The following is a 12061-nucleotide window of genomic DNA, read 5'->3' on the forward strand; positions in this document are numbered from 1 at the left end:
CACAGAGCCAGCTTGGTGGCTGGCTGCTGTCCCCTCTCCTCGCTGCTGCTAGGCAATGCCTGTCCCTGGTACCATGTTGTGGCAGAGGTGCCACCCACCAGGGGTGCTGGCAGGAGACATCCCAGCACATGGCTTCACTTCTATCAGCATCCCTCCCACGAGGGACAGGCAGCTTTCCCAGCTCCCCGGGCTTCTTCGTTTTGCTCTGGTTTTTGAAACTACGGGAGAGGCTGAGCTGTACCCCATCCTGTCCCTTGCCAGGTCATCTCTGCTGCAGCACAGGCTGCAGCTCAGCCAGCCCCTCCCCAGTAACAAAGAGCTGCTCGTTTTTCTTTTCTTTCTCTTGTCTCAGGAGGTTGGGAGGATTGGCAAGGAGCTGCGGGGAAAGCCGCTCGGCCATGCCCGTGGGGCTGGCCCTGTACCTCTCCTTAGCGGCTGGAGAGGTGTCATGGGTGTGGGCAGCGGGACAGCGGGGCAGGATGGGATGGTGGAGGTCTGTTGCAGGTCAGGGCTGAGGTAGGTTGGGTGCAAGGAGAAGAAAGCACATACAGACCTCACCAGTGCTCCCAGCCCACAACACAATGAACGTCAGAGTCGCCGCCAACAGCCCCCCGTCCTCGGTAGACTCCTGCAGCCACGCATGTCCTGGGCTGGCGGCAGGTTGTCATGGCCCCAACCCTGCCCGCAGCAGAGGGCATGGATGGACGGATGGCCTCAGCTTGCACAGCTGTGCCAGCTGGGCACGAAGCCAGCAAAAGGCCCTGTCTCCCCTTCAGCTCCCTGTCCACGAGTCCGTAGACGCAGGCAAAAAGGTCTGTGTGAGCGCCCCAGACACGGCTCACCGTCAGCACAGAGCTGGTCCCAGCCCCTTTCCAGCTATGCCTCCCCTGTACGCTCCCCTCACAGTCCCTTGCCAGACCCCCGTCCCCCACAGCACAGGCAGCATCGCACAGTGGCAGGAGGTGGCGTTGGGAACTCTCGGCCCCTGCGAAGTCCTGCTGCACCAAGGTTTTTAGCATGAAAAGGAAGCAATTAGGCTGTTCCCATGTCTTGCGTTTATTGGACTGATTATTTTCACTGGATGAAGGACAGCCGTTGGGAGGCCGGGAAGCACGCGGAAAAGGCTCTGAGGCAGCAGTAAGCGATGCCGGGATCCCAGCGAACAGGTCCCAAGTGATGCCTCCCCACCACTGGCTCGGCTCTGTCCCCATCCTTGTCCCCTGCCTTGTCCACAGGGAAAGACGGCGGTGATTTTGCCCACCCGCAAGCAAAATCCTTGAGCGAGGGTGAAGCGACCGGCGCAACCTGTGGCCACTCCACTGGCAGCGAAGCAGCTCCCAGTTCCCAGCCAAAGTGCCAGCTGGGGGGAGAGGTCCCACTGGTGACATCTGGTCCCCACTCAGAGGTCTCAGCAAGCCACCATCTGTCCCGGCTGGCCTCAGGAAGCCCCTCCCAGCCCATGGTGCTGGGAGCTAGCGCTGCTCCCACCATGCCAGCAGGATGGGTTCAGTCGTGGCGGGAGGTGGCGGAGGTCGCCGGGGGGGTCTCACCTGGCGTTGATGAGGTACTGCGCAAGGCTGATGTTTGCAGGGGTTCCTGTGATGGTAATTTGGCGCTCCGATGACCCTTCCGTGGCGTTGGCAATTTTGATCTGCGCTCCCGACATCTGCCGAATTTCATTGATTTTGGTCCCTTGGCGTCCAATTATGCAGCCTATTAGCTAGAAAAAAAGCATGGAGGGAACATCTGAGAAGCAGCAGCTCTGGCAGTCGCCAGCGGGACGCGAGCGCAACTGCGTGGTGCCGGCCAGAAGCCTTTCCTGCTCTGCCCTGGGCTGCAGGTGACCTTAAGGCTGCTCGTGAAGACAGGAGGACAGCCCGGGGGCGAGTTCCACCCGCACATGAGCACAGTCCTCCCAGGACACGTCCAGCAGCCTGCCCTGCTCTGCTCCTCAGGGAGCAAATTTCAGCTATCTGCACATGATGCCTAGAATCTCAGAGGGCTTCAAGAAGGGCGAGGTGTTATACCAGGTTCATTTCAGTAATAAAAATTTTCATGGTCTAATAATTGGTCACTGTTTTGCAAGAATGGGAATAAATCATGTTTCAGACTGTGGTCCACACTTATCCCCCTGCCAACCACAGCGAACCTGATGGTGGGTCTACAGGCGTTAGTAGAAGAAAACAAGCCCACCGCCTTCCCCAGGGACAGCCCAACCCCAAGAACCCGCTCCTCAGCTGGCACAGCCACACACCATAACAGCTTCACACCGCTCACCCCATCACAGCCGCCTTCTACCCTGCCGGGACAACCTCGCTGCCTCTCTCATCCCCTTCGGCTGGTTCGGTGCAATGCAAGGGCTGTTGGTGTGCACACCGCTGACAGGCTGCAGCACCAGTGGAAGAGGAGAATCCTACTGAAAATCACATCTTTCACACTCTGGTGAAAAAATCAGAGCCAGCTGGAGGCTTCAATTTCGTCAATGGTTCTCTATGGCTTGAATTTCCTCAACAGCCTTCATCTTTGCTCTTGCTTATTTGTGCACCAAACTATGCTTCCCTCAAGCCTCTCTGCAGCTTGGTATCACATACCGAGGGGACTGGCCTTACCAAAACAGGATGAGGCGTTTCTGCAAACCCTTCTAGGCTGTCAGCATTTGAGCTCTTTTCCAAGGAATTTTGTATGTGGGACATTAATGTTGGCAGCTGCCAGATTTCTGCCACTGTAAAAGTGGAAACAACTACTCCTCCAAATGTTCACTGGTCCTTCTGTCAGATCATGGGGTGCCTTGGTGGTTTGTGAATATACACCCCAGTGAAGCACTGGAAGGGTATCAACAATCTTGAGAACTGCAGTGGGATGTTCAGCCCAACAGCTGCCCATCCCGGTCTTCACAGCACAGAAATAACTCAGAGGTGCTTCAGCAAATGAATATCCTTTGCAGCTTGAAACCTGCTGGGGAGACCTGAGGAGCCAAACCTGTTTGGAGAGATGTTCAGCAACATCCAAGCGCCTCTGCACAGCATTTGGGTTTCTCCAGACAGTCAGAGGAGTGACAAGGTGAATTTCATCATCAGCTTTCCTTCAACTCTCCTTTCTCTGCAGTGCAACGACAAGCTGATCTACACCACTAAAACACGCCTGTAGACCCTGTGCTTTAAGAAACCTGAACCTGTCCTCTGCTTGCCACAAGGGGGCAATTTCATTGGGAATTTAAGAGCCTTCAAAGCAACAGGAGGCAGAGCTGAGGAGGCATTTTTCAGCAGGCAGAAAGATGCAGGTGATGACATTTAATGCTGTACAGGTCAGATGAGAGACAGGCTTTTAGCAAGTGAATGCTCTGAGTGCTCCCAGGTCCCAGGGCAAGTTCCTTGACATGTCAAAGGTGAGGAAAGGCCCCTGTGCAAAGGGTTGCTTGATGTTCCTGAAGATGCCTTCATTGGTGCCAGGGCCATGGTTCTTCACATTTGACAGATGTGGCTGTTACAAACTCAGGAGTGCTTGCAGAGCTCCCCACAGCCTCCAGAGGAGGTTTTTCCTCCCCAGAGGAGATTCCTCGCTGGAATCGCAGAAGCAGACCCAGGATCAGTCCTGCCATCACTTCCCACAGGCTTCCCCACAGAACCCTCCACAGCAATTGGCCCCAGGGTCAAGCATCTCCGAGGGTTTCAGCCAGCAGATGCTCAGAAGCTGTTTCGCTGCTGCATCTCTCGGGTGGAAGGAGGCCTTGCAAGTGTCCCAGAGGAGCTTGCTGCCCTTCTCTTATGCTGCTGTGCGTTGGTGACTAGCAGGAAGATGTGACAACAGCTGCCAGACCCAATCCAGAAACTCCTGATGAGGATGGGCTGAAGGTACTTGTAGGTGATGGAGTTGGTGACAGAGACTGCAAGTCATCCTGATCCTGATTTGAGCACCTGCTTGTTATCAGCCCATGGAAACCGATGGGTCAGCCCAGAAGCAAATGAGACCCTTGGATGCTGTGCTGGGCTCTCCATCCCACCTCCTCCCACCCAAGCACCCTCCTTGCACGGCTCCATGCCCAGCGTGACTCCAGCCTCCTCCCAGCCAACATCCCAGTCCAACATCCACTCTACCAAAACGCCTCCATCTGTAAGACCCAAAAGATGACTGCCACCGGTGTCAAGGTGAGATGCAGCATCCTTCAAAAGCTTGTGCAGCACTTTATGTCTTGAGAAACACTACTTACCTCCTCTCCACAGCCCCAGTAATTGTGCTTGACCCAGTGCTAGATTAAGCAATTATGGTTTAATCAGGGCTGGCTCTGGATCTTGCTCCCTTTCCCAGTGCTGCCACCTGGGCATGTTTCACAAGCACTGAGTTCACTTGGAAAGGGAAAAGGACATTAAGAGGGACTGTACCTGGGCAAGCTACCAATGGGGTAAAGTCCAACCAGTGCTTTATGCAGGCTGGGACCCAACAGACTGCACTGGGTGAACTTGGTGAGGGGTCACCCCGAAACATGTTTAACGAAGTCATATGCCTGCAGCTAATATATATATATATATATGTATTCATACACACACATATATATGTGTACATACAGACACACAGGCTGAGGAAGCACTTGGATTTACTTACATCATTGGGAATGGTGAGTTCATGAGTACTGGCCGGGGGACTGGCATCCAAACCTGGGCATAGGCAAGGGAAAATGGTTATAGCTTGCAGAGGCAGTGTGGTGGAGCTCCACTGCTTTCCCGCAACGCTGCAAAGGCTGCGTCCTGCTCCAGGAGTGGGAGGGGAAGGGGACACACACTCTGGTACAAGGAGGAGGAAGACAGTTGCTACCTGACTCTGCTGGAACTGGGTGCCACCTTCCCCTGCATCCCTCGAGCTGGCCTCGCAGGCGCTGCCCCACAAGCGCTTCGTTTCCCACCTTCCATCCTCCTGCTGGGAATGGCTTCAGAGGAGGATGTGTGACAGTGCAAGGCTGCAGCATCACCAGAGAGAGGAGGGAAAAAGCAACTTCCCACGAAGCCCTCCTCCTCCTTCTTCCTCCCAGCGTTCTAGCTGGGAAACCTAACCCTGGAGGCAGACAGGCTGCCAGCGGGAGGGGAGGGCTGTCCACGCACTCTCCGGCCCTCTCTGGACACAGCAGCACATTGCTGCTTGGTATCGGCAGCAGCTTGGAGCCCCAGAACCGGTTTCCCTGGGGGATCCGGCAGCGCTAGCGCAGGGCAGCTGGCAAAGCACTTTGCAAGTTACAGCCCCACAGACTTCCAAGCTGAACTTAAGCCAGGCCGATAAGACATGCAACATGCTGGACCCAGGACCCATGGTCCCTCTCACTCCCAAGGGAAAGCATGGCAAACAGTACGGACGTTCCTATCCGGGGTGGGAAAGGCTGGAGCCAGCAGTCTGCCTCCGGAGCGGGCAGCTCCAGAGGTCAGAGGACAGCATGCCGTTACACTCCTAGGCCAGCCTATAGCCTGCCTCTCCCACAAGTTTCTGTGTTAAACCACCTCAGTGCTGAAGCACGGATGTCCTACATCAAACCTGCAAGACAGAAGCTGCCTGGTGACTAGCAGGAATTTGCAGTAACTGCAAAAAAACCTCTTATACGTATGGTATAAACTCTTGATGAAGGCTTTTAAGAGCAGTGTGTGCAAGATGAAAGACTGCAAGGTCTGTATCTGAGGAAAGAGAGCAGTAAGGAAGGTGCAGAGTAAAGAAGCACAAGGGCTTCTACAACATGCAACAGTACCGAATTCCTCATGCCACATGGCAATATGCCACTGCCTTAACACTGCCTGAGCAGCTACTGCACGAAACGGGCAGATTTTGCTGGTCTGCATTTCCCTCGCGGCCCTCTGCACTGCAGAAGACGAGCTCCCGCCCAGTTTTGCCAGCAACAGCCACATAGGTTTTAAAACCCAGCAGCTCTAAACATTGTGATGCCTGGCTGGGTACCAGTACTGCCAAAGCAAAACTCCTAAAATACCAAAGTGAATCTCACTTGAGCATCGCCCCTAGGAAGGAGAATATCGGGTGTCTTTGGTGCACTCGTGCATTCCGTCGCTTTCCCGGGCACAGCTTTCCAGCTGAACCTCTCTTACAGAGAGAGACACAGCGCCTGGGCTCACCACACCGGCATCTTCTTACAGGGGGTCTGTCCATCTGCCACGCTTTTCACTTGGGAGCGCACAGAGGAGGGGAAATGCAGGGGACAAGGATGCAGATCCTCCACTCAGCAGCCCCACGCCATTCTCACCCCTGCAAGGTGTACCGATGCCAAAGTCTGCACAAAACAGCTCCTGCCCAGGTTTTATGCCTCTGGGAAACACTAAACACTGATTTTACAGCACTGGAAGAGACATTTAACCAGCCCTGGACTATCTTTTGTGTCAAGCCTCCTCGCAGCCTAGGGACAGGTGGACTGCACCTAACACAAAGACGCATCCCTCAGGATGTGGGTGTCCCAGTCCCTCGGCCATGCGTTACAGGGCTCAGCTCAGTAGCAGCCTGAGTATGGCAGAACATGTCTTTTGAAGGGAGCAGAGCACTGGGGATGGGCTCAGAGCAGCCCTGAGGCACGCGGGGGTCTTTGGAAATGCAAGCTGAGCTCCTCAGACTCATGGACAGGGCCGCCCCCACCCCACACTCAGATAGCACGGGTGCTGCTGAAAAAGCCCTTGGGGCACATGGTGCCATGGTACGGCACCACCCCTCCAGCCCAACGGCCATCGAGGGATGGCCACATCCTTCTCCACTACCTGGAGATTGTTTACTTTAGCATACCAGATCCTCCCTCTCGGATACGCACATGCAGTCCCCACAGCTGTAATGGGGGGCGGGGGTCAGGGCAGGATTAGTACCCTGGGTGACTGCAAAGGACAAAAGCAGAAAACAAGGCTGCACAGGTTGGTGTCATGAAATCTATTTTTGCTCTAGTCTTGTGGGGTCTGTTTACTTGGGCTGTTGTAGCCAGGCAACATCCCCCGCCTCTTACAGTGCATGTATGTGGTGGACGGGTGTGCCCAAGGTCTGCCCAGGGGAGGTCTCACTCACGCTGCCTGTGAGCCTCCAGGCCTCAGGATAACTCCTGTGAGCAATGGGAGGTTTGGCACATATGGGTGAACGTGCGTCATATTCGACATCAAAATTTCTCCAAGATCACAGCCATTCTTTGTCTCCTCAGGGTCCTGTCCCAATAAAAACGCAGCTCACCTCGAATGGCTTAGAGATGGCTAAAACTGAGTCTTGTTTCTGTTCCCACAGGCACTTCTTTGCTGTTTCTGAGCAAAGTTTATGAAAATTAAATGAAAGAATAAGGGCGATGTCACTGATGTCTTTCTGCTATACACATGGCAGTTACACGCAAACACCAAAACCTCGGCAGAAACTCCAGGCATTTCTCTTGTGATATGAGGTACAAAGAACGGCAGGCACGGTGCTGCCCACCAGGAAAACCTGCCTTCTTCTCCACAAATACTGCAGCTTATCTAAGAGTACAATAACGGCACAGTCCTCTTTAAGAAATATAGTTCAACAGAAGCCTGAGTATTTCCCTGTAACTTTGTGTTTTACCTGATGATTGGCCCATCAGATTTTGAGCTTCTTCGGAGGAATGTAAGGGCAGCTTTTCTCCTGAAGAGCAAAGAAGAAACAGGTTTAATGCTTTTGCCTTCAAGGAGATAAGCAATGTCACTTCATCTAGGAAGCTCAAAATATGATGAACATACTGTCAGAAAAGGCATTTCCAACCGGCACTTTGACCACCGAGTAAACAAAGGTACTTTAAGTATCTCCATCCCCTGTGCTCTATCTGCTTCCCAGATCACTGTGAAATGCATTAACTGCCACGCCAGCCTTGGGGATGAGGCCATGTCCGGCTGTCCTTCCATCAGCGCGGCTCCCTACAGCTGCAGCTCCTTCTCATTGCTCTCTCTGGTGCAGGGGTGCCATCCTGCCGGCTCAGCACCACTCCCACAGCATCCCCCGCAGGCACCAAGCCGTTCCCCCTGGGAAAGTGGGGGTGTCCCACCGGGGTGCAGATCAGCGCGTGGCAGGGGATGCTGCCTCCTCTGGGTGGGGAAGAGTGGGAGACTGGTGCTCATCGCTTCTGCTGGGAAAGCCAGCAAAGCTGGGAGCGAGGTAAGCGTGGCTTCGCAGGAGCAGTCGGTTGCACGGCCGAGAGCTCGCCTGTGAGGGCCGTCACCACAACATTAGTCCTGTGTCTCTGTTAACCTTTCCCTGAGGACATTGCAACTTCAGTTTGACTTGCCCTGCTTGCTTCCATTAATAGCATGAGTTTAGAAAGAGAGAGAAACTCTACAGGTAAGAAGAGAAGGATATCTAGAAAGGGCGTGTGGGTACGTACCAGGGAAAGCGGGGGTGGTCTGTCCAAGGGGAGTAAAGGGGGTTTGCTGCATAGCCAACTGGTGGAGCTTGGTCAACTGCTGAGGGGTAGGAGGGACATTAGAGCTAAGAAGGTTATTGTTATAGAGTACAACAAGTCACACCGAAAATCAAGAACAAAATTATAATGGAAGAAAAAAAAAAGGAAAGAAAACAAACAAACAAAAAAAAACCCAAACAAGGAAGCCATGGTGAGACATGGCAAAAACATTAGCAGAAGGACTTGGCCTGGGTAGAATGCAATAAAGCCCAAATCTTTAGCAGAAGTGCTTGGTCAGGGTCTGAAGTACAATACCAGCAAGAAGCCCATTCTTATTTTTCTGCCCCTGGTCCAACAGCTCAGCTCTTTTGCCATGGGCACACAGCCGGCTGCTGCAGCAGCCTCAGAGCTGCTGCCTGTGGTGCTTCCAGCCACTGCCTTCCCCTCCTGGGCTTCACAACCTGCAGCCAGAGGCTACTGCTCGCTGCAGGGAAGATTCAGAGCAGAGGAGCCATGTCAAAGGCACGAGCCAGCAGCCAGTAGACCCTCTTTGTGCTACTGAAGCCGCATCATGACCACTTGCCCCCGCAGCAAACGCTCTCGTGCTGCACCTCTGATGGGACACACCTCTGGGAGATGGACAAACTGGGGCTCTTAGTGTCAGCTCTTAGGAGCACAAGCCCCTCAACAGTGTGGGGAAATATGGGCTTCAGCCATGACCAGTAGGTATTTCAGATCCTTGCATCCCTTGTTGTGATGGGTAGCTTTTCATGCCCCGTCAGGAAGCGGTTGCATGGAGAGGAGTTGGTTTGAAATACATTTTGTGCTCTGTTTCACTGCTCCAAATTAAAAAAACAAAACAAAACCGAACAATAAAACGAAAGAAAACAAAACAAACTGGGCTGAAGTCTAGCAGTGAGCAGGAGGAAGGGTCTTTATCACCTCCCACCCAGCCACCTCCCAGGCGCTCAGGGGGTGGTCAGGATCGCATCATCCCCTCAATGCAAACCACTGGTTGCACCCATCCCCTCCCCGGAGAGGGAGAGGCAGGAGTTATGATGTCCATGTTTTGGGGGGAAACAATACTCAAAAAACTCCTTGCTCTTGCAGCGTGGCTTGGGAGGGAGCACGGGGAGGTCTGGCTGGCAGCGGTGAGGAGGAAGCACTGGAGAGAGCAGAGCCGGGGGGCTGAGCACCCCAGGGGAGAGATTGGAGGGAGGCAGTGGGGAGGGTAAGTGCCTGCAAGTCCCTGGACAGGCACCCACGGAGAGGGACCCGAGGGAGCCCCTGCCTGGCAGAGGTGGGAGGACCTCTAGCCCCCACCGTCTAGAGTACAGAAGAGGCACGGGCACATCTCTCCCTGTGCAGCACAGAAAATAAGCCAGAGACATGCTACAGCAAGTTCCTGCCCAAACGCAGTCAGCCCCAGACAGGATTGCGTATTCTGCTGCTCCCGCAGGCAGCAGGGCCGTCAGCTTCTGCTGCTTCTTCACTTAAGAACTACCCTGTTTTCTACCGAATCCACCCTGTTTGCAGAGCTCCTCCTTACAACTCCAGGTGAACCCTGCCACCTCTCTGCACAGCACAGGCAGAGCCCCTCGGGCTCCAAACATGCCCGAGGGCAGGGGTCCCACTTTGCCCAGTGGGGGAAACACCAAGATCCTTTTTACTAGTGATCCAGCGTATTTTTGAGACATAGTTTGGATAGAGGTATTTAGCAAAGACCTGTAACAATGGCAATGAGAAAGCCTATGAGGGGAAAGGACGGCTGCGCCTGCGTGTTGAAGGGAAGGCTGCCATGTGAACACTTGCGGTGCACCAAACACCTCCTCTCCCCTTCCCGGGGAAAAGCTGAAAGCAAAAACCTTGGAGTATTTGTTCAAACTCTGGGTTTCCCCGCAGACCAGAGGGAAGTCCTGCCACCAGCACTGCTAGGAGGGACAGGACTGAGGCAGTGCTGGGGCCATCATACAGCCATACTGAGCATCACGAGGTACCAACAGCAACCCCTGGTTACACCTCACCGGCTGCCAGCCTGGTGCACACCCAGGAGCGATGCCCTGGCTTGGGAGCTTTCCTGCCCTCGTCACTGATTTCACTCCCAAGCATCCCCAGCTCCTGGCTGTCACAGCCGTCCTTTCATCTCCCACCACAAATTTCACAAAGGCAGGTAGCTATAGATCACATCCCGAATGGTTAACGAGCACCCCGGCAATGCTGAAGCTCTTTGTGAGCCAAAACTCCCGCTGACCCAAGGCTTTTTCCCAGGGGAGAAAACCAAGGCAGGAGCTTGCATTTAGCTTTGGCATTCAAAATCCTGCCCGCTCCGCAGCCCCAGGTCTGCAAAAGGCACCAGCTGAACACAGACAGCTGCGAGAGCAAGGGCAGGCCCTAAAGTCACGTTCAAGACAGAATTCTGCACCGAGCAGGCTTTAAAATGACCAATACTTGCGAGAGAGCTGTGAGAGTAAAGGCAGTGCACGGGGCCCCTGTACGAACAACTTTTCCCAGGTCTCAGCAAATCTGCTGGGAGCAGGGCAGAGCACAGCCAGCAAATGTATTAAATGTATTTCATTCCTGTCAACCAGAGGAGGATAACAACATGGAAACACCAAGCAGTCGCCACTGCTCACAAAGAAGAACAAGGACAGAGAATGTATGAATCCATCCTCGCTAAACACACAGGGGTATTTATTCATATTCAGCTTAGGGAGCAAAAACGAGGTGTGCGTGCAGTTGAGAATATTTCTAAGTGACCGTCGCAGCAGGGTAGTCAAAGTACACGCGCACTGGTGTCACACGGGAAGCCAGAGCCTCCACTGAACCGGGTGAAATCACGGCTCCTCAGGTCAGAATCCAGCCTGCATTCCTAACCGTTCCCACGGGCACTCGTGGTACCGGACAGCCTTGCCTGTTCCCAGTCACACAAAAAGTAATCCCATGATTTAATGCACCCATCAGGAAGAGGAAAACCAAGCCACATCACACTCTTCCCATGCGTGGGATGGCTGGAGAAGGCTTTCCATCCAGACCACACTGCTTGGAGTTAAGCTGCATCCCCAGAGGGGCCCTTTGTGCTCAGCCCCCACTGTGGGTCCCTGACTCACTGGCATACCAGCCAGAAGGGGCCACTGCAACAGGATTTGACGGGTATTTTATCCTCTCTGAAACACCTTTGGAAAATCACAGCTTTTGTCAAGAGCTCTGCCGGCACGGAGCTGCCAGCACTGCAGTGCTTCACTGCTGCTGTTCCCAGAGAAATCCTTTAAAACAGACTCGGTTTCTATTTCTCTTGGTACTTCTATGCACAGACCATCAGCAGATATTCCCTACATCTCTCCCTGCAAACATACTGTGGCTCCCTGAGGAGCACGGGCGCCCGGCATGAGCATCAGCAAAACCCACCCGCGCCACACACCTAGGCAGCGCTTGGCTCCAGACCAAGGAGTGTGAGAGGCAGCAGGGACCATGCCCAGGCTCCCACCATGCCTGTGATGCTCCCACTCCAGGCGATAGCAAGCCCAACCTAGCGAGACAGCCATCAAACCCAGGGTGACCGCTGTGGCCTGGGGCGCAGCTCCCGCCAGAGCTCTTGGCAAGGTGAACTCCCGCGGCGGGGATGCCCGTCCCCTCCATCCCTCCGGGGGACACAGGGGACAATTTGCCCAACCTCAATGCCTGCTTCTGAGTCACCTGGAGGAG

At 54.2% G+C, this 12061-nt stretch overlaps 1 protein-coding gene across 1 annotated transcript in view; it reads right to left on the reverse strand.

Moving 5' to 3' along the window:
- Window positions 1–1550: 1550 nt before the first annotated feature.
- The window catches only part of PCBP3 (poly(rC) binding protein 3), a gene marked incomplete at its 3' end in the record, with an annotated part of 20036 nt that continues 9525 nt past the window's right edge, over window positions 1551–12061 (reverse strand). The window contains exons 9-12 of the mRNA XM_010138144.1: window positions 8342–8417; window positions 7549–7608; window positions 4600–4652; window positions 1551–1720 (exon numbers count right to left, since the gene is read on the reverse strand). Of these exons, the coding sequence (XP_010136446.1) occupies window positions 1551–1720; window positions 4600–4652; window positions 7549–7608; window positions 8342–8417 (359 nt within the window). The remainder of the gene's footprint in view (window positions 1721–4599; window positions 4653–7548; window positions 7609–8341; window positions 8418–12061) is intronic.

This window comes from Buceros rhinoceros, unplaced genomic scaffold (assembly GCF_000710305.1).
Source record: "Buceros rhinoceros silvestris isolate BGI_N320 unplaced genomic scaffold, ASM71030v1 scaffold22276, whole genome shotgun sequence".
NCBI classification, from domain to species: Eukaryota; Metazoa; Chordata; class Aves; order Bucerotiformes; family Bucerotidae; genus Buceros; species Buceros rhinoceros.